The sequence below is a fragment of the Terrapene carolina genome, unplaced genomic scaffold, assembly GCF_002925995.2.
Source record: "Terrapene carolina triunguis isolate 2854851 unplaced genomic scaffold, T_m_triunguis-2.0 Scaffold62, whole genome shotgun sequence".
NCBI lineage: Eukaryota > Metazoa > Chordata > Testudines > Emydidae > Terrapene > Terrapene triunguis.
This window is the reverse complement of record NW_020664413.1, coordinates 64,771,668-64,795,062: the sequence shown is the minus strand read 5'-3', so window position 1 is coordinate 64,795,062 and position 23,395 is coordinate 64,771,668. Positions and strand designations below refer to the sequence as shown.

The 23,395-nt window shown below is 39.7% G+C and overlaps 1 protein-coding gene across 1 annotated transcript in view; it reads left to right on the top strand.

Moving 5' to 3' along the window:
- Window positions 1–23,395, top strand: part of BARD1 (BRCA1 associated RING domain 1) — a 63,576-nt gene that overhangs the window by 26,780 nt on the left and 13,401 nt on the right. The window contains exons 4-8 of the mRNA XM_026647710.2: window positions 3,288–3,368; window positions 4,161–4,333; window positions 16,995–17,103; window positions 18,928–19,063; window positions 21,723–21,815. Coding sequence (XP_026503495.1) covers window positions 3,288–3,368; window positions 4,161–4,333; window positions 16,995–17,103; window positions 18,928–19,063; window positions 21,723–21,815 — 592 coding nt within the window. The remainder of the gene's footprint in view (window positions 1–3,287; window positions 3,369–4,160; window positions 4,334–16,994; window positions 17,104–18,927; window positions 19,064–21,722; window positions 21,816–23,395) is intronic.

The window sequence follows — 23,395 nt, the reverse complement described above, 5'->3', positions numbered from 1 at the left end:
AGGTTCTTACCCACGAAAGCTTATGCTCCCAATACTTCTGTTAGTCTTAAAGGTGCCACAGGACCCTCTGTTGCTTTTTACAGATTCAGACTAACACGGCTACCCCTCTGATACTATGTATAGATGGAGACTCCTGTTGTGTTTTCTTTGCAGCAGGTGAAAACTGTCAAAGAACATTAAATTACCATTTATCTTCCTGATTCCTTCCAAATGGGGATGGACGATACATAGAATCAGATCCTCAATTGGGGCTCAATTCTGCCAGGTGCTGAGCACCCTGGCCCTGACCCAGCAAAATGCTTAAGGCACTGGCTTACCTGTTAAGCATGTGAATTATCCCATTGAAGTCAATGCTTAAAGTTAATTTTGTTTTTAAGTGTATCGTTGGAGCACTGTCGGGAACTTTGAACTTAGCAAGATTGAATCCCTAGTAGATGCCAGTTGAAGATCTGTCCCCCCTATTTTATCCTTGTATGTTTCTTTTTTCAACGAGTATTCACTGTCAAGTAGTTGAATGCATTCTCAGAACCTCTTAAAAGTTCAGGGTGCAGAAGACATAACTTCCATGAGTCTAGTAACATGCCCTGGGGCTGAAATTTAAACTTTAATTTCTGGCTATATTTCCTCTGTCAGTCTCTAGGCCACAAACAGCTTTCTTAATGCATCACTTTTAATCCTGATTGACAGTAGCTGTTCAGTCATTGTGCATGTGTGTAATCGAAATGAAAGCTCCTCTCCCATTCCCTTCATTTTTATTGTGAATTGCAAGTGGTAAAAAGAGAAGTTCCATTTACAGCCTAGGTAATAAAATGGATTTTTTTCTCATTTTCAGGGGAAAAATCCCACTCATTTCTCAGTTTACAATAGAGCTATAGTTTTCTAATTTTACTCTAACCCTTTTTCATTCTGTACATGTTAACAGTACTTCTAGTTGTCAACAGCAGCGCAATTTTACTGTAATAAAAATTAAACTAGCATTTTATGGATTGGTAATATGAATGTTAACATTCTGAGCAGTTAAGGTACCTAATGCCCACACCAGATTTGAATTATTTGCTAGGTGTGTTAACTGCTCTATGGGAACACTGCAAAAATATCAACCACTGTTATATATATTTGCAAACTTAATAATTTTAAAAAAGAAGCTCAGATATCACTTACCCTAGGTAATTCTTTTTATCTATGGGAAAAGCTCTGTTGTACTGCTCGCTGTCTCCCATGCTTGTGAATATTTTCTCTTTGTACATGGTTTCCACTTGTCTCTCTTTCCTTGAGACTAAAAAATATTCTAACTAGAACAGTATATTCTTTAATTGGTTAAAATTTAACATTTTGCTGGGGGTGTCTAGGTTGTGATTATAATGCATGGAACATATCTCTTGGTTATATAAATTCAGTTGACTGATATAAAGTCAGAGCTCTTCAACATTTTATGTGAATGTTGAGTTAATATTTCTTTTATCAGTTGCTGGTTATTTTTCTGCTGAACAGAGTCTTGGAAGAGTTTTCTTTGGTTGTAAAGAATGAGGATTAATGCTATTCTACATGGTCTCAGAAATGTTCCTTGATATCATAGAACAGGTTTGACGCTCTCCTTCATTTGATTTAATACTATCCTCAAGTTTGGGCCTCATATTCGTTGCTCTTTAAGAGAGAGGTGAATTCTAAGGTATGTAGTGTGGTAGTAGAATAATGGTCAGGATCTCTTTCAGTTAATATACCTGATGGCACAAGAATTACAGCTAGTGCATTGTGATTCAGGTATTAACTCCTTCCACAGCTTTTTGTTGAGAGAGAGAGCTGCTGGTTTTTAACCGTTTTGGGTTCCCTTACCCTGTTTTCAATAGATCTGCACTTGAAGCCTTCCTTGTTTCAGCTTTCGCCATGAGAGCAGGAGATTTCATCTCACCTATTCTGTTTGATTCCATATTGTCTCTATATAAGTTTGCAGTTCTGTCTTCCACTTCCAATTATTTTTCTCTCCTTTCTTTGCCATCTCTGTAGCCTTAGATTCTTGGCACATGGAGTTCTTACTTCTCCCTTGTGGTTTTTCCTACCTTGTCTCTCCTTCTATATATCCCCCCCCCCTTTCTTTCTCCTGTTGCCTGGTTTTTCCCTCTTCCCATCTTGGGGTTTGTAGCTGGCAGTACAAATTTTGCTAAGGACAGTTCTAATAAGACTTCCCTGGGGACTGCACCTTGACACAGTGGGACGCCTTATGTGTTCCACTGACCGAGAACTATGCTGGTGGGAGTTTTAACTCCTGGTAGGGCCATCAAGCTGGACAAGTGAAAAGATAGGGACCAAAAGAACAGCAGTCAACTGGTCCTCCAGGTTGGGGTTGAGTGATAGGCCAATAACCTATTTGCATAAAAATATTAAGTGATAGAAACACAACAAAGTAGGCATTCCAGCGAACAGCGTTATAGACAGGGGTGAAGGAGCCTTGTTCATGCTCTAAGCAATGTCTGACAGCACAGGTTCAGAATTCTAATAAGCAGGGAGTCTGGGAGCTGTTAAGTTCCCAACTTTAACCAATTTTGTGGATATTCTGGTGAATTGTAGGTTATATTCTTCTAGGCTCCTCCTTCTACTCCCCATAATTTCTGTCTCGAGCATTCCCCTTTCCTTCCTGTATGGCTTCCACCTCTATGCCTTAGCAAAACTTGAATATCTTGTAGTGTTCTGCCAGAATGGAAATGAAATTATGATGGTAGCATAGCTGCCAATGATATAAGGGTGCTGGCAGCTTTAACTTGCATAATAATTGAAAGAGTAAATAGAAATACTTTCTCTTTGCTTTTTCTTTCAGTATTTTAGTCATGCAAGTTGGATGTTTCTAAGACAGGCACATAAATCGGGTTCACTTGTGCATATTTCTAGCTAGTCATTTAGATTAGTTTGACACAATTTTTGGTTTGAAGGACATGTAATTTTTGGGTAAATGTACCTGGTCTTAATCCTTGCAGTCAGTCTTAGCCAATAGATTGCAGTCTGCACACACTTGTCCAGTTATGTATTCTGAATTATTTATAGTGCGTCAGATGTGCCTTATTCAGTCTGCTCCTGACTTAAATTAAGCTTTTAGGGGTTTCTGACTAAACTATACTAATAAACAGTGTTATTTTCGAAAGAGTAAAAGTTTGTAGGTTGACATTGTCTAAATGAAAGTCTTGGTTTAATTGCAATCAAAATGATGCAGCTTATTACTGTTCTCTCCCATTTATTTTAATTTGTTCTATCTATCCTTCCAAAGAAGTTTAGCAATGATTTTTTTTCCCTTCTAGGGTGATGTATCAGCCGTTGAACACTTACTGAAAAATGGAGCAGACCCCAATGTTAAAGACCATGCTGGATGGACGCCATTGGTGGGTATCAACATTTTTATGATATTTTCATTTTTTTCCTCCACACTTCCATTTTTTACAGTTTGTTCTTTCCCACCCCTATCTTTATTGTATCCAAAACATAAAGAAGACAGTTATGAGAAATAGACTTCCTGATGACATTGTAAGAATGCTGTTCCTTTAGAATCATCCCACCTCTCCTCAAGTGTCATTGTTCTCTCTCACTTTTACTATCATATTCAGGATAATCTTCACCTATGATTTCTTAAGTGTGGAAAATGATCTCTTTCCAGGTTAGTGTGCAAGCAGTTTCTTGTGCATCTTGTAAACTGTTAATGCCATTAGATCTGTAGTTCCCACCATTTTGGGTGCACATTAGACAGTGGAATTTGAACTTTGGTTAGATATATTTTTGTATTATCGCATGCCTGAATTTCATTAAAAAATGATAGGTAGTGAGTGCTAATCCCTTTTCATCCTCTGCTCTTTTCTCCCAAAGAGCGTGTTCGACCCTAGTCGACATAAAGGAATGCCTTCCAAGTTAGTCTTATTTGCACACCAGGTGGTCTTTGTTCAGTTCCTCTGTGCTCTTTATCAATGCCATGTTTGAAAAGATAATTACTCATGATGGCCATTGTATTGTCAAAATTGAATAGTGTCTCCATATCCTGCTGCCATTCTGAGAGAGGCTATGAAAGTGAATGCATTAACTCATGGTGACAAACCTCCATTTAAAAAAAAAAAAATTCTGTGCTTTCATTAGAATTTTATGTCTTTCTTTCCCGTGTGCCTCTTGTCAACATCACCGGCTAGCACGAGGCTTGTAATCATGGGCACAAGAAGGTGGTGAAGCTATTGCTACAGCACAGGGCACTGGTGAACACTACTGGGTATCAGAATGACTCACCGCTTCATGATGCTGCCAAGAATGGGCATGTGAGCATTGTTGAGCTGTTGCTCTCACATGGAGCCTCCCGGGATGCAGTGTGAGTAAATGTGTAATGTTATTTTGTAATTGACTTCTTTATTTCCAAATTGATGTTGCTCGTGAAAGTCCAGGATGTAACATTGAGTAAATTTGAACCAAAGCTCTTAATAGAATACATATGATTTTATTCAATGGGAGTTTCTTTTTGTGTTCAGTTACACAATGCCCTTACCTTCCCCTTTCTAACTTGGATGTTATCTTTTTTGCTTAGGCTTCAGGATTGTCCTAAGCTTTTCTTTATGAAGTTTGGAACAAATCACGAAGTTTGAGCTTTTAAAAAAAAATTAGTAAACAAACAAACAAAAAAATCTGAGTGCATAATGGAAATTATTACTGATATTTTTAAAAAGTACTTCCATTTTAGCTATTTATATTTCTGGTGAGTTTGCTCCATTGATACACATGTAGCAAACATCTGGCATTGTAAAGTGACTGATACTGTCTCAAACACACAATAATTATTCATGGATTTATCTTTCTGATTGTCATCATATCAGTTGAATGAGATGCTGGGTTGATCATGTCATGCTACAGTGGCAGTAGCATTGCTATTTGTATCAGCAGCTATTGTATAAAATCTGTAATCTGGTACCATGCATGTTGTCAGTAAATGGCATGTGCACATTACATGCTTGTAGTATGTAGCCGTGTTCATATCTGACTTGCTTGCTGAAGTAGGTACCTCCTTGGCTATAGTGTGAAGTGGGGATAAGGAAGCTTTAGTAAATTAACTAGCTTCAAATGTTGTAAACATATTGAAGTTCTGTTACAGAATGGAGGTATTCGATCAGAAAATACTTCTAGTTTACATGAAATGTCAGAATAGAAAAATAAATCAGAAAAGTAAAAAAGGAATCCTTCCCTTGGCCCGGGCAGCATATTTAAAAAAAAATAAGGTAGTACATCTGCTTCCTAAGGTATCAGCTTTCCAAGAAAAAACATTCACCAGTTGGGTATTGGTAGCTGCCTGTATGGTTTTTACAGCTCTCCTGGCTTTCTGAAAATATTACACAAACAACCAATTTTGGTATAAAACTTTAAATTGGCAATACTAGAATTTTCAGGTCTCTCTTCTTATTAGCCCACCGTTTCTGCTAGATTTGCTATCAGAAACTGAAATGAAGCTGAGAGAACTTTTTTTTTTTCAGTTAGCCATACTGGCAAATATATGACCACCTTTGGTCAAAAAGTCTCCTACTCATTTCAAATCAAGAAAATAGATTGAAGTCCAGTTCCATTCATAATGTGAACTGACAAGACCTAGTCTAATGTGGATATAAGCAATTTTCTAATATTTATTGTAGCAACAATAATATCTGAAACAGTGTGATATGGGGTATCCAAGACTACATCCCCTCTAAAATCAAATATGTTTTAGGAGACTGGCTACAGGTGGTATCAGCATACTGCCATTAGTGGTACAGAAAAGGGCTCTGTTTTGAATTTTTAAATGGGCAATGTTAATAACGGGGAGGCACTATGACTTCATCATTTGCAGGATATACAAAATTCATTTATAGTTTCTTAAGTGGTTTCACAAATAGGTACCTAGCAAGAATTTTTAAACGTACCTTGCCAAAGGCTTCTGTAAAGCGAGTGATGTCTGAGAATAATGATAATGCTAGATGATTCTCATGGAGTAATTTCTACTGTGATTTATTCAAGCTTTATTAAAATTTTCTGGGTACAAATTTAGTATTCTTTGTGTTTCATCTCTTGCAAATGGACCTGCAAGTGACATGGCAAGTGTTTAGTGTTTTGCTACTTGGTAAGTGCCACAAAAAATATTTTATTTTCCTGATCTTGTATAGTCCTTCTGTATCTGTTGCTGAGATGCTATTGTGTAACACACTACTGTAGTAGTTGCAGAATTACATCAAAGATCTTTTCTTCCCATTTGGTAAAAGCAATTTGTCCTCTTACTCCAGTAGATGAAGTTATTCCCATGTTGTAACATATAGAAGAATGCCACTCCTGCAGTTCCCTCTGCCTCACAGCTCTTCTTTCTTCTCTTCGCCATCCCTTGCTTCAATTTATTTTCAGTGAAAGCATGACATAACATGACGTCACATAAATTCTGACTTTTCTAATTGCCTTTGCAGCAATAGTTGTGACCGATGTGGTAGTATAGAGGTTCAAAGCTCCTTATTGATCAAGGCAGGATGGTTTCTTAACACTGAGTTGATAATCCCATTGTCTTTCAGGCTATTTATGTACACATCTGCCATGGGATTTCTGTCACTATCAGCCAGGTTTTTAAAAGGGTAGAGATTGAGTAGTACTGAGTTTTGAGCAAGGTCTGAAGATTTACTAGCTGCTTAAGAGTCTACTAGAAGAATGCGCAACTTTAAATGGAAGAAGTTTGTGGTCTTAGCTGTACTGCTCAAACTGCTTTGCTGTTTTCTTCATCTCAGTTCATCTGGCTAATATTCCAGTTTTCTACTCATTTTTGTTCATCCCCAGCTCCCCAGGCTCTTGAGGAGCTTAAAACTTCCTATTAAAGAAAGCCCTCTTTGACATGGGATATAAGTGGTTCTTAATTAGCTGATTAAACCTTTTAGAGCCATATAAAAGCCTGAATAATCACCAGTTTTTCCTGTCTCTCTCTTAGCTCACTAAATTTTGTCAACATGTTAAATGTGTTCAAACCGTATTTAGACCCCCTGTATAAATATATTCATCATTAAGGAAAATGTGGCTTTTGCAGTCAAACACTTTTTTATTTTTACTGCAGAATTATCTAAAGCAATACACCTCTACCCCGATATAATGCTGTCCTCGGGAGCCAAAAAATCTTACCGCATTATATTGAACTTGCTTTGATCCGTTGGAGCGCTGCTTTACCACGTTATATCCGAATTTGTGTTATATCGGGTCACGTTATATTGGGGTAGAGGTGTATTTTCTTTTTAACAGTGTGCCTTAGTAATTTGGGGTGTTAGTGTGTTGGAATAAAAGTGATGCCTGAGTTGAATTTAGGGTATTTCTACTTTTGAGAGTTGGAGCTTGAGAAGACATACCTGCACTAGCTTTGATCGAGCTAGTACAGTAAGCATAGAGTGTAGCCATGGGAGCACAAGTGATTTGTACCTGGCATCTTGCTAGCCACCCCAAGTATGTGTCTGCCCTTCTGCCACCGCTCGCGATACTACGACAACACTATTTAGCTCACTAGCTTGAACAGATCTAGCGCAGGTATGTCTTCTCCTGCTCGAAGTGTAGACCTAACCTTAGAGTGCTAGTTTGAAATAGTTCTATATGACACTTTATAAAAAGTGTACTGTAAAATATAGTAACCTAGTTTAATACTGGTATTTACTATCTAATTTACTGTAGTGTCTAGGGATTCCAACTGAGATGAGACCCATTGTGTTAAAGCTGTACATATACATGGTAAGACCTGAAATCTTATGCTTTGTCTGCCCTGTCTGTTTAGATTGTAAAAGAGGAAGGAAGTCCTTTTATCCCCATTTGACAGATGGAGAACTGAGGCAAAGACTTGTATATAGATAGTCTTTGTGAATTTATTTAAAATTTTACTTTTCAAACACCTTTAAACAGACATCTGATATACCGTATAAGTAAACTTCACATCTAGTACATCTCACCTCAAAGATACTGTCAGATTTTTATCTCTATGATTTAAGTATAGGAAATAGCTTTACTATAAAAGGGAGTGTGTGTACATATTTTGTAGGATGAGAACACAGATCAGAATTGTTTTTATTTTCCAGAAGACAAATCATAGGATTTCAATTTTCCTTGGCAATACTTTTTTGGAAATCTGCAAGATTAAGCAGTTAGGGCATTTTCTTTGCTGTTCAATTTTTTTCTGACTAAGAAAGATACAAACTGCATATGGAAAATATTATATGGACCAGTGGACCTATTAATTGCCCGGCTGGTCTAGTTAATTTTTTTAAGTTAATCTCCTCCACTTTTATGTTTTCTTGTGCTTGTTCTCCTGAGTTCTGTCTTTTTTTCCTTGCTTCACAGCAAGCCAAGTGACTTGAAAAATTAGATCTGTGCATTTGCAATTTCACAGTTGTTCATAAATGCTTTCACTCAAATGGGCTATCTTGCCAGTTCCTCATGCACGATAAGTTTAGCATTAGTAAAAATTGTCTCATTGCCTTATTTCTTTTAGGTGTGTTTTAGCCTTCATCCAGTGGGCGCAAGTTTGAGCCTGAACAATCCCAGGCAAATGGGAATATTTATTTAGAGGTAGATGTGCCTCTAGGCGCAGATGTGAGCAAAGTATGGGCATATACTGCTCCATCTCATTAGTATCCCAGATCATATTGTGCCTCAGATACTCCTCAGACACAATTCCTTCCTTGCTTCTCCCTTCCTTGAGTGCTGCTGGAGGTATGTATTAATTGCTTGTTGCCCTATACCAGCAGCAAATCATAACCCTTCCCACTCCCAACCCAGCTTCGTTAGTGCTGGCTGGTGCATTGGGGAGCACAGCCAAGGCTCTACTCACTTCCCCATCCACCTACTCCCAGGGGAAATAAACAGACCTGTTTGTTTGTGTACTCCCAGAGCCAAAGTCTATACAGCCAATGCCATGGTGTAAGAAGAGGGTTCTTACTGTTCACCATATAGCCCAAACATGGACGGTGAATGAGTTACCCACAGGTGATTAGGAATTTTCCACATGGGGTAAACGGTAAAAATGTAGCATTGGGAGCTGATCTTTCTTTTTCCAAGAAGGTTCGGAAAGCAGGGGGAAAAATGTTGTACATTGGCCTGCTGAATAATAATATCATGGCTAAAGGTGTTAAAATGAGGCATTTAGAACATGTATTATTTATGTCGGATACACATGTGGATACAAAAATTTAGCATTTGATTGCCTAAATTGGAGACTACAAACCAAAAATCAGCCTTCTCAATGCTTTTGAAGCGCTCCTTAATTCTGCATATATATCTGCCTTATCATATATTCTTTCCTTTTCTCTGATTCCATATTTCCTGACTAGCAGGTTGTCCTCTCCCCTCACTACACTTTGCTGTATTGTTACTGTTACCCCATATGCTAGAACTGTGTCTGTAGGCTTGGCAAAATTTGATGTTGATTATTTTTTAATTTCAATGGATATTATCAATGTTTATTGTAAAGCACTTTTTTCTCTTTTTATTGATTGTTGCCCTATACCAGCTTTAAAGTTTTCACAGTTGTGGGAAATGATAGGGGTCAGACAAAATTATTTAATGACAGTAGATGTTGAGATTCAGAAAATGGAAGCTTTATTACTCTTAAAACACAAATTGTCAGCACCACATGCCAGAGTATGCGAAGTAAATATCCTTAAATCAAACTCAAAGGAGTTCTCCAGCAGTATTTTTCTTCGTTTGCCTATCTGTAAATTTCAATTATTATCAATAGAAATTTTTTCGTTGGTTTATGTACAGTGAAATCAACATTTAATGATTAAAAAAAAAATTGAATCCTTCCAAGCCTCTGTCTCCATGACAGAGAAATATTCTCAATCCCTGTTGTGCCCTACCCAGAGGCTGAGCACTTGTTTAGCTTGAGGCCAATATCAAGCTCCACCTGTTGGGGTCAGCCATGTCACACTCATCCCTCAATAACAAACATCCTGGAAATTTTACATTAATATCCCGTTCGACTGACAGCAGCCAATGGACTCCCAATGCCCAGGAGTTCAGTAGTGTCACCCCATCAAACTCCAGTGCTAAAGGTCATCAGCTGCTGTTGAGGAGCTCTTTGATCTTGTGGTCCTGCAGAATCCAGCACTGAAGGTCCTGAGGGGTCAGCTGCAGAATCATATGTTTCATCACTCTCCGTATTGGTTTAAGCATCAGGTTTGAGTTGCCTTCGAGGGTCTCTGTTCTCCAGCACAGTGATCCTTCCAGTATTAAATTTAGGTTCTCTTTAGCCTTGAGTGTTTTCACCAACCGTCAGTACTTAGATAAGTAGCTGATAGACTTTTTGCCTCAAAGGATACATCTGGCTCTTGTAGACCTAAATTAACCTTGAAAAGTCTACTTTTATTCATTCAAGAAGAGGCATTTATTGGAGCACTTCTGGACTCTGGATTAGCAAGAGCAGTACATCTGTCTTACCTAAAAAAGATGGAGCCTCTAACTTCAGGATTCTATCAACAAAGAATAAGAGGCTAAAGTTAAGGTCGAGGAGCCCTTTAGGCTTTAGTTAAGGTCGAGGAACCCTTTGTTTAAAAGGAGACTCTTCTGTGTACTCTAAACTTGGCGTGCTTACATGGATCACTTCGAAATGTGTGCCTTGGTGAGGGTGATCTAAATTTGGAATTATTTGAGCAAAAGGTCCCCAAGATACAGTCTCTTGCCCTCTCACCCCAAAAAATGCTTTTCTCAGGGTTGATTTTACGTACACTTTTTTCTGGGTATACTCGGGGATCAAACTATGGCTCTGATTGTGCCTAAGGGGTCTCAATCACTCAACACTTACCCAGTTAGTGCATGGCAACCACTGACCTCTTGGGAAGGCAACACTGAAGATATTGTTCAACAAAGTGTTAGGTTTGAGCTTAAGGTTTACGCACCAAACGGATCATACTGCACACATGTAGACAAAGTATGCAAGAGGGTTGCTACCCAGCCCATTTTCACATGACCTGGGTGGGTCAAGGGGCTGTGCTGTGGCCATTGAACCGTAGCAACACCCAGGCATTATATGTTCAGAACCCACCCTTGGGAGAAATCTGGAAATGAAATGTCTGCATGTTGCTACAATCTGCCTTTGTCAAAGGGTTGGTTTTTGTTTTGGGGGGAAGTGGGCAGGGAAATGTAATCTGAATACAGCAGAACATTTAGAAATTGCTCAAGATATATTCAAAAAGAAAATAAATTACACATGCAAATACTTGCTGGAGGAAGGGGAGAAGAGTGGAGTGCATAGGAGAGGGGTTGTGGGGCACAGGTCAAGGGATGGGACACTGGGAGTTGGTGGCAGCGTGAGTAGAGGGTATTAGGGATGTGGGGAGCTGTCAAGCCCCCATTCCCTCCTGTGTCTGTGCTAGGATCTGGGGTCCTATGCAGTGGTCTGAGACCCTCTCCTTGCTCCCCATGTGTGTGCCAGGATCTTGGGAGGCCCTGAAGGTGTAACACAGATTTAAACCCGAGAGTACCAGGAAATACAAAGTTAAGGTACACCCCATCCCTGTGTGGAGTGGGGGAGCTGTTGGGGCTGGAGTGGCCTGGAGGGAAGGTGGACTGAGCGGGCCAAGGGTGTGGAAGAGAAGCCTTGATCAAAGCAGGAGAATAGGGAGTCTGTTGGGTGGGGAAATGTAAGAGGTGTGCAGGGCTCCATGTACAGCTCGGGCTACAAAAATCAAGGAGGCGGGCAGCCCTCCAATAATCTGCCTGACGTGTATGCAGCAGCAGGTTGTGCCAGACTTTTATGTTCTAATAGCTTCTAAAGTGCTATGGCTTAATGGGTCAGGAATGGGAGGGTGAGCTGGGAATGGTGATAGAGGAGCCTGTATGTTGTGGGAGAGGGGGAGTGGAAAAGGAGAGAGACATGAGTCTTTGCTCATGTGCTTAGTTACTGTATCTGCCATGCAATGAAACTGTCAATTTCTCAATTTCTCTCACTGTCCCTATTAGCAACTATACATGCAAAACATTTCAAAGCATGACCATTATCCCTACTCTACTATAGCAAAGTCTGTAGAGGGGGGTATTTACGATCTCACACAATCATGTTGGGCCTAGTGGAGAGAGAAGTGGGCTGGGACTCAGAAAACCTGGGCTCTGTTCCCAGCTCTCACTGACCTGCTAGGTGACCTTGGCCTAGTCGCTTTACCTCTCAGTGCCGCAGGTTTCCCATCTGTACCTTGAGGATAATGATGTTTCCCTCTTTGGTAAAGTGCTTTGAGATAATTCACTGACACAAAACCCCTCATTAATGCAGAATTAAGGTTGCCCGGTTGTAACCTATGCTCTTCCGGAGCATTGAGTTCAGCAAAACTCAAACTTGTGATAACCAGGTAATGAAGAGTTCAGCTAGGCGTCCACGCGAGCTTACCTGTGCCCTCTTTGAACAATGCCGCAGTGCGCTCAGAACATCCGTACTCACAGTCTGGCTTTGCACTGTACAAGAGCTACCCACACCTGCCCTACTTCATTGTAGCCTGCTCCACAGAAAACAACCACATCTGCTAAATTTTACAACCTCTTCAGCCCCTTCACTATTATGCACAAGTTGCCACCTAACACGATCCTTTCACTTACCCTTCACTAAATTCACAGACCACGCTCCTATCCCACCTAGCTTCTGACATTTCCCATCCATGGCCAGAAGACCCAGGACCTGCTGCTGACACAACCTACACAAGGCAATGCTGAAATGAGGCATACTGGCTCTCTCAAGATACATCTGCACCTCTTTCTTTTGATCTCTCTCACACACAAGTCAGGGAGAAGGGCTCACACACCCCTCGGAGAGGCATGGCCTTTAGATCGTCTCATATCACAATCACAACTCTGCTAAACTGCTCCAGCTAATCCCTCTGCTGTTCAGTACGGTTACACCTAACAGAGTGAATGCAGCTGGAGTGCAAGCAAATAATTCCCAGAACCTATTGCCAGCTCTAGGGAGAGAGAATTAAGATTGCATGGAGATGTACCTTAACTCTGTTTCCTGGTTTTCAGAAGGTTGAGTTTTGCTGAATTCTATGTTCTGGAAAGGCACAAGATGCCATTGGGCAATCTTAACTCTATTAATTACTTTGTTTTGTCAGTGAATATAATTAATGTCAGTCAGCATGGCTTCATGGAAGGTAGCTCTTGTAATCCTGTCCAAAAAAAAGACAACGGTTTTGTTTTACAGGTCTAGTTGATGAAGGCAACTGTGTTGATACAGTATACTTGGATTTCTCCCAGACTTTGACTTACGACCACATGACTTTTTTTTTTTTAAAGTGCATTATATAGCATTAACCGAACACATGCTAGATGGATTAAAAACTGGATCACAGACAGATCTCAAAATGTAGTTAATAGAGAGATACCACTGAGCAGGGCTGTTTCCAGCAGGGTCCCCCAAGAATCAGTTCTTGGTCCTACTCTGTTAAATATTTTTATTAGTGATCTAGATAATGATATGAAATCTTAGCTGGTGAAGTTTGTAGATGAGACACAGACTGGTGGGACAGGTTACTGTTGTAGAGCAATCTGAATCACTTGGCTAAATGGTCACAATCCCAACAATGTGCTCTAATAAAGTCTAATCAAGGTAATGGATCTGGGAATCAATAACACAGGTTATCTACAGCAGTGGTTCTTCCAGGGGGCATATCAACTCATCTAGATATTTGCCTATTTGTACAACAAGTTACATAGAAAGCACTAACGAAGTCAGTACAAAGTAAAATTTCATACAATGACTTGTTTATACTACTTTATATACTATACATTGACATGTAAGTAGAATATTTCAAATGATTTATTTTATAATTACATGGTAACAATGAGAACGTAAGCAATTTTTCAGTAATAGTGTTCTGTGACAGTTTTTTGTATTTTTATGTCTGATTTTGTAAGCAAGTAGTTTTTAGGTGAGGTGAAACTTGGGGGTACACAAGACAAATCAGATTCCTGAAAGGGGTGCAGTAGTGTGGAAAGGTTGAGAACCACTGATCGACAGGATGAGAGATTGTCTTGGAAAGCAGTAACTTAGAGGGATTTAGGGCTCATACATAATCAACTCAATGTGCTCTCTCAGTGCAATGCTGGGGCAAATAGATTTTATGGAAAGAAAACCCACAATACTTTCCTCTGAAGCATCAGATTGATCTAAACCTGAGATAGGACACCAGGCAGGGTGGACCACCTCTGAGGTAATACAGAGAATCCTTTCTAGATGCCCGGCTGGTATGTCTTGCTCACATGATTGGCAGGGACCTTGCCGGGGGCGGGGCGTTCCACCTTCTTCTGTAGATAAGGTGTGGTCTGCCTACTCGGATCATCTGGGCATATCTCACCTAATTATTTACTGCTATTACAGGAGCCACAGGCTTTGGCACATTTAACAAAGTCTACAGCCTATGTTTATTCAATGTTACAGTTGCACAATTAAAATAAAAATATACATCACAAAATAGTCAGGATGTGTAACATGGCCCAGTTGTGAAAACCTGAGGTCTTGCATTTTCTAACATTATTGTACTTTGTTTGACTTTAACATTACGTGAACATCCCTTATTTTTTGTCACCTTGCAATATCAAGCTTATGCAGCATATGCACTGGTAAAGGGTGAACTTAAAATGCTGTTTGAAACAAAAAATTCCTAATTGTCATAAAACCCCAATTAAATACAATGTGAAGACTGAAAGAGTGCAAATGAAAACACTGTGTAATAAGGCATATAGTTGTTCTTTCACTTAATTGCCAAGACCTGAGTTGAAGCCCTCAGGATTCTTTTGCAACAATTAATGATATCACTATCACTCTATGAAATAAAAAAGCATACAAACTGATATAAATTTAACATTTTTAAAAGCTAGGTTCAGCCATCTGGTGTAAAGAAGATGATTTTAATGCATATGCTAATATTTATTTCTCTTTTGGACCTGTTTGAAGGAACCATCTTACAGCAGCTCGATTTAAATATGGCCCTAATTTAAACAGAGGCCAAAGCTTACCCTGATGATGCATGACAAAGCAGGAACAGCATGGTAGCATTTAATCGGCTGCAACTCCCAGGACCGGGCTGAAGTGTGACCAATTATCTTTTAATCTGTAGCATTTGTAATACACCAGCTCCCAGCACATTAGAAATACAGGAGAGCTAGGGGCTGGCAATATTGTGAAATTAGGGTTGTCTTAGCAAAAACCCCCGTCCAGAATCTTTGACCAGAGATTCTCTCTGTTAGCAAGTTGTGCATACACCTCTAGCCCGATATAACATGGCCCGATATAACATGAATTCGGCTATAACGCGGTAAAGCAGCGCTCCGGGGTGGCGGGGCTGCACACTCCGGCGGTTCAAAGCAAGTTCGATATAACACAGTTTCACCTATAACGCAGTACGATTTTTTGGCTCCCAAGGACAGCGTTATATTGGGTAGAGGTATACTAAAGAGCAATGAAAAAAGAAGAGGTGCATTTAGGTTAGAATGATCATACAGCTTTGATTTCATTGTTTTTTCTTGGTTAAGATTAATAATACAAGGATCTTTCTTTTTATGCCAAATCATGTACCTATGCTGAGGTACTTCCACATATGGACTAAACTCGGATTTCCTCCTACATACAGGCTTTACACGACAACATATGGCTATCTTGAAAAGATAATGCTACAGTGACACAGCAGTTTTTTGACCTCTTTAGCTCTGCTTTTTCTATTACTCTTTACTCTGTAACATGGCATAACCGAGTCACTTCATTCTCAGGGCCGTGCTTCCCATCATGAGCTCTTACGTTTCCTTTTAAGATCTAGGGCCATGTAAGGTGGAAGGAAGAGGAACAGCTGTAGTAGCCGTTATTCCTACAAAGGACGAGGCAGGTACAATGCCCCTGGGGAGTGCTAGTGAGACCAGGCTTGCTAACACCGGTTACTGTACCTGTTCCGTAGCTGCAGGCTTTTTCTCCTCTAACTACTGTCCTGCAGCTATAAGGTGGTGTGGGGAGGAGACAGATGTCACAGCCACACTCAGACATGTCCATGGTTCACTACAGGTACAACTATCCAAATTATGGCTGGTGAATTATGTGGGGAGTAAAAGGTTTCCTGCATGCCCCATAGCATGACTAATAACCTGAATTTCTCTCTATGTTGGCAGATTTGTCATCTGTGACATACAATAGCAAACCGAATAAGAGAAACACCAAAATTTGAGTTGATGCCTATAATAGAAAGCAATCTTAGCTAGCTGTGGGAGCCTTATGCGCACGCGTGTTTTCTGTCACAGTGGTGGTCTTGTTAACCGGCATCTTACAGTGCATCATATAGATCAAAATATGACACTGTTCTGTTTGAATTGTGTTCGAATGCTGGTAGCTGGATGATTTGCTAATGGAATACTGAATGGGGAGAAAATAGCATTTACAATAAACCTTTGGTCTTGGCTTGATTAGTACTTCTAACCTACTATACCGAAAGTCTCTGTCTTTTATAGTCTGTAGTAGGATTTTTGTACCTAAACTATATATTTTTTTATACTTGCATATATTTTTTTTCTATATCAGCAGTGTGACACGATGTTGGTGCATTCAAGTGCAGACCTTGTGTGCCTGTTTTACTGGTATATTTGTTTGTATTTAACTTGTAATAATCTGTTAGAACTTTCCATTTGGAATCAACATGCTTTTTCTTCCCTGGTGGCGTGATTGCAATTAAACGTTACAAAGCCAAATTCTGGCTGTTGTGATAGATATCAATGTATGAGCAGCAAAACATTTAACAAGGGCTGTGGTTTATTTAACCTGTCATTTGGTTGTAAACTCTCTTACTTTTCATGTTGAATGTAGCAGCTTGTGATTCTGAATCCATCTGCCTTTGACGCAATTCTTGAATCTTTTCTGTGTGTTTTAGCTGAAATTGCATATTAGTAAGAAGGTGAAAAAACTATCCAGCTAATGAATCCAGTTAGTTAAGAATCAAGTCACACATTTTATTTACTTAAACCATCTGTGCTTGTTTTACCAGTAATATATTCGGTCTGCGCCCTGTGGACTACGCAGAAACTGAAAAGATGAAGTCTGTGCTAATGCTACCAGTGAAGAACGAATCATATTCATTTAGTCAATGCTCAGAAGTAAGTGTTTCTAAAAATCAAATCCATCTTGTGAGCCCTGAACACTTTGGACCTAGGGTAACTAGGGCAGCTGGCTTTACAGACAGGTTAAAAATGGGCTGGGAAACATAGTCCCAGTCAAATTTGTAAAACTCTCCAACGTTCCCAAGAAGATTTCTGTAACAAAAATGATATATACAGAATGGGGTATGAAGATTTTATATGCAAGACTGTGGGGTCATCTCCATAACTCAGAATGGTTCCCAAAATATTGACAAACTTTATTCCACATCTTGTGTTGTCTGCCTCTGTTGTTGTATACACACATCCAGTAAAAAGACGCACCTATTCTTTGCTCTAAATGCTTTTACATACTTTAAAAATATAATAGGCTATTCCAGTATCTCCCTTCACCCAATAATTAAGATGTTTTCAACTGCTGGGTTATTACACCTCTTTACAGTCTTCTGCCAGAGACCTCTCAGTTTCCTGCAGCTGGAGAAAACAAATTGGCCTCACAGTACGCCTTAACAATCACAAATGTAAGACTGTGCGTGGGCGGTGGTCTTATTTACACAAATGCCCCTTTTTCCTGCTAGAGGAATATATAGAGGCTTTAGTGCAGGGGTCAGCAACCTTTCAGAAGTGGTGTGCCGAGTATTCGTTTATTCACTCTAATTTAAGGTTTCACGTGCCAGTAATAAATTTTAACGTTTTTAGAAGGTCTTTCTATAAAAAGTCTATAATATATAACTAAACTATTGTTGTATGTAAAGTAAATAAGGTTTTAAAAATGTTTAAGAAGATTCATTTAAAATTAAATTAAAATGCAGAGCCCCCTGGACCAGTGGCCAGGACCCGGGCAGTGTGAGTGCCACTGAAAATCAGCTCGCGTGCCGCAGGTTGCCTATCCCTGCTTTAGTGTAAATGAAAATCAGACCTTACATACGTATTTCTCTATGTACCCATAAAATGTAATCAAAATATTTACTCTTCATTGTTTAGAATGTTACTTTTCTATTTACTTTTCATTGTTTAGAATGCCCTGCAAGACCTTTGGGGGTGGTGCCTCTTTGGACAAACTGACTTTGTGGCTGTCTTTGATATTGTCTTTGTAGAACAGTTTCAACGCTTAGTGCCTCATTACAGTAAAATTTGTGTACCATTTGTAAGCTAATGTACAAACATTTATTCATATATTTTGTCTTGTGTGCATATATAAAAACATATGATAGCACACAGAGGACCCGGGGGGGTGGGGGGGAGCTGTGTTGTGCTAGGCACTATACACTAAGGGTGATTTTGAAATCTTGACCCTTTAACGCCCCAGTTTAAACCATTCAGAACACATTGCTTTAAAACGTTTCTGAGTACGTTATGTTCTTCCGTTGATTAATACTCAGTAATTGCTATTAGTAGGGGGGGGAAAACGGTTCTCTAAATTTGAAAGTATCAGCTTTCACTGTGTGGTGAGTTTCTTGTCACATTCCTGTGACCTGTGGAAGTTAGGCATGTACTACAATTCCCAAACAGAACACGCTGCAGCTTCATCAGCCCGTTTGCTGAAAGCTGTTACTAATTCCAAAAGGTCCCCAAGACCGAACTTTTAGTTAATTGAAAATTGCTTTGGTACGTTACATAAATTAAAGAAAGTATCTGCAATGCCATAGCATTCCCTCTAGAGCTAGTTTGTTACATATAGATTTATGTATGTGTCCTGTAAGATGCCATGAATTATTCATTTCAAAGGATTATTCTTTATTAAATAGATTAGTTGTTTTCTTTAAGTTCCCAAACATTCAGTTTAGGAAGGACTTAGCACTTTTTCCTCTTGTCGTCACACAGCAAGCAAGCCCAGGTCGCCCTAGAGAAGGACCTGTTGCTCTACTGGGAAGCAGCCTCAATTCAGAGCAACAAAAATCACTGAGCAAACTCGCAGCAGTTCTGAAGGCTAGAAAATGTGTTGAGTTTAACAGCACAGGTAAGTCAGCCCACATTGGACTGTCTCTTAAATATGTTTTAATGCTCACTTTGTATAAGGGTTATACATTTTAGCTATCGAGATGTTAACTGCATAATGTTTTGTAGATTGAAATAAAACTTTAGGTTCCAAGAATGATATAGTATTTATGCCTCTAATAGGACTGAAACAATATAAAGTTTCACATCTATTAGCCCACAGCCTATGGGTACTCTTTCTGAAGAGAGAGAAGCCTCTGCTACAAGAGTAGATGTGAGCTTGCTGGCAGCAAAAATGAGTTGGCTAGAAACTTATCCTTTAAAAGGAATCAACCACCAGGATTCTAACTCTGAGTTCCCAGCTTTCTCTTGCAAGACAGGCAGAATTCACTAAACTCTTATATTTTGCCCCAACTACATTGCTAGCAGGGTACCATGTCATTGAGGTGGTAGTATAGCCCTCCTCAGCTTACCTACTGCTCTTGGACCCTTCCACTCAGTTCCTTCTGGACCACAGTTGGTGAAGGTACTGCCTGCAGGAGCTCCGTTTGGCTGTTTTCATCCATGTCTTCATACATCTGATATCCTTCCCCAATAACAGTCCTTCCCTTCTAGTTAGAACCAGGAACAACATTTCTGTTTGTGAAGCTGTTTGCCTTGGGTGCTTGTTGCCTAGTGTTTTGTCTCTGGGGTTTTTTGTTTTTTTGTTTTTCTGTTGCATTTCAGCACCAGTGTGGCTGGTGTTTTGCCACTTACTTTGCACTTTGGCAGCAATTTTGGGGTAACATATCGGCGCCAGCCTCTGCTTTTGTGCTGGTGTTATGGACACTTAGCACCCTGTTATTGCTCCTGTAGTTCTGTTGCCTCAACACTATAACTCTAATGTCTGCCATGCTTCAGCACCTGTCTTGGTGCTTCCGTGCTGGAGCCTGGAGAGTTCTGCACTTGTTCTGATTCCTCAGCTCCTTGCATTTCTGGCACTTTCCTGAATCTTTTCATCTTCTGTTTTGTTCTTTTTTGTTTTTGCATCATTTCTGTTACATGACATCTAGCATGGAGGAAGGAAGGGAGACAGCAAAGCTGCTTCACCCTTGTTAGTATTGCCGGGCCATGTCTAAGGCAGATAAGGTAGCAAATATGGTTATCTTCCTTGGACTTTACCACAACGTCACATTTTGCTAGATGTCACCGTGAGTACTTAGGAAACACGGGAAAATACTTCAAGTCTGCACACCCAGGGAAACGCCTATCAATCTGCATGAAGCCAGCCTGGTAAACCTGCTGGCTTAGGACTCTGTTTTTGTCTTGTTTGCATTGGTGCTACCTGCATTGGTGCAAACCGAGCTCCCCTCTCCTGAGCCCATCATTAGTGGGATGGCCTCATCAGAGTGCTTGAAACCACCACCTTCAAAGCTGAGGCCACAGTTGGAGCTCCTCTGTTTGGAGTCACTGATACAGTGCTCTAGCTCGTCTTAGGCAGAGCCTCTCCAGAAGGTGAGGAGGGCTCAAGAAGGAGCCAGCAACATTTCAGCATGCTGCTGTTAAAGTCTCTAACGCCAGGCAGCTGATGTTACTCTCCTTTCTCATTTAAAAGGAGAAACAAAATTCTTAACATTTTTGGTTCTGGCCCTAGAGTTGCTACCTGTTGCACTTTTACTTCTTTACTTGAAACATCTCTTGAGCTTTATTACACTTTTGGAGTGAGAATCCTACACAGGTGGTATCTTTAGAGAAGGGCAACTTACTGATCTGCAAAAACAACGAGGAGTCCTTGTGGCACCTTAGAGACTAACAAATTTATTTGGGCATAAGCTTTCGTGGGCTAGAACCCACTTCATCAGATGCATAGAGTGGAAAATACAGTAGCAGGTATAAATACACACAGCACATGTAAAGATGGGAGTTGCCTTACCAAGTGGGAGGTCAGTCTAACGAGACAATTCAATACCAAGGGAGGAAAAATCACTTTTGTAGTGGTAATGAGAGTGGCCAATAGTATTGTGATGAGTTCTTTTACCTGCCATCTATCCTCAGAGTTTCAAGTTCATTTTTACTAAGTCGATGATGAATAGTTACATTTGTTGGTTTTTTTGAGGCATTCTCTTAATCCCTTTTATTGATCGGCTTATTCCTCTTGAGAGCTTTGCCACCCATGCAGTATAGAACTGACTGAAAGATTCTCAGGCTGTGGTTAAGCTGATCATGTGTAATGGAAATGCTTAGAAGGGGCCTGGCTCATGCTCCACTTAACTACTGTTGCATGTAGGCCCTGAAAATCTCGAGCTGATGAAATTCCACCAGTCTTGCATTAAGGTACTAACACCCAGTAGTGAGAATCCTATTGCAATTATACCTTTGGAGGAGAAGCAGGTTTATAGATCAGTAAAGATTCCTTCTCTTATAAACTACAAGGCTACACTTACAACAACTAAAAGATGTCTTTTCACAGCAGATAGAAATGTTGTGGGTTTTCAGCTATAACACCCACTTGCACAAGTTGATAAAGAGAAGATTTTAATTGCAGTGAATGAAAACAGATTTTGAGTTTGGGGAAGAATGGCTGCTTATAAATGGGAAGGAAAGAGTTCGTAAATTGGGGGTGACTGGATTTGTGACAAGTCTTATAGATCTGGTTATTTTAGGTTTGTAGGCTTTCTTACATGTGTAACTTTTTCCTCTAGTGACTCACGTCATTATCCCTGATGATCCAATGCGAAGTACTATCAAAGGGATGCTGGCCATTCTGGCTGGATGTTGGGTCCTGAAATTTGAGTGTAAGTATTCAAATAGATGGAATGTTTATTTTTCAAACAAATGTATAGTTTGACTTGAGGATTAATATTATCTGAGAACTTTCCATTCCTGTTTCAGAAACTTGTTTCAAATATGGATATTGGCTTAACCTAAACTATGGGGCTTTTAAAATTTTGAGTGACAAGAATTTGATTAAATGTAATTACTCCATCTGTGGAAAATGTGTAATGCATCATTGTTAATCAGATACCAGAGAGATAGTCATCCCCCAAATGTAAGGAGGGGATGAATTTGTTTACCGCTCAGCATATTTGCAATAGTGCTGGAATGCTCAAGGTAAATGTTCCGATGTATGTGTTTAGTATTAAGTTTAAACATTTTAAATGGCTGTCGAGAAGGGCTGATTTGGTATAGTATAAGACTGTAGTATAAGACTGCCTGATCAGGAGAAATGACAGGATGACTAGTTACCAGCAAAAACCAGTCAAGCTTGTGGCCTCATCCTTGTATTCCTTATGCTTTTCATAGCTCCCACAGAAGTCGATGGAAAATTTTGGTTGCTTTAGGGTTACGGGATCAGTACTTGTTAGCAATATATAAAGCAGTAGTTATACTATCCAATACACCTCTGCATTCAGGATTTATATGTTCCATCTAACAAAACAGTAACTTAAATGAAAGGGCAGATGAACAAATATCTATATAGTATACATCTGAAGGCATTTTTTAAGTCTTCCCTTACACAGTTAATCAGTAGTTATTTTACAGCATGTTCCTTTCTTAACAGTTGTTCTCTGTATATCTTGAGGGCTGACTTTATTAATTCCCCTTCTAATTTATTTCTCTAGCACTTTGTTCTCTTCTTATATTGTGAAAGCCCTTCTTGTTCCCCTTGACTTCTCTGGGGCAGGAATCCTCCCCCAACCCCACCCCAGTCCTTTATTCTGGTGTGTTTTTTTAATTTATAATTAACTTGTGTGCAGTTTGTCTATCAATGGAGAATTCATAGAGAGCTTTCTTCAAGTGATTTCAGGAGTGTCTTGGATGATTAAACATTGGATATGAAAACTCATCTTTACTCAATAGGGACTCTTCAAATAACTTAGCAGCCTAAATTTTTCAAACGGGCTACTGATTTTGGGTGCCCAGCTTAAAGGGGCCTGGTTTTTTTTTTTTTAAATGATGAGCATGAGGCCCCTTTAAGGTGTCCCAAGTTGGACAGCCAAAATCACTAGTCACTTTGGAAAACTTGGACCATCTGCTTCTAGTGTCCATGTAACTTCCTAACATCCACTTGATTTCTTGTCTGTTCTTTTCAAATGGCACATTGGTTAAATGTCCAGTTGGATACTTTTGATATCACTTAATTAAAACAGCTTACGTTCATCCCCCTTATCTATAGGTAATTCAAAAAGAAAAGTCTTCAAGAAGTCGGTACTGCGATCTGTCACAAGTATGAATAGCTTCTCATTGACTCCCCCTGACATGTTGATAAATGTTGGTATGCCCAAACCAACAGGTCGGTTTGGGTATCCAGAACTAGCTTCAGATACTTGGGCTGCTGAAAAGTAATGGGGAATTGTGGGACAGTTATGGTATT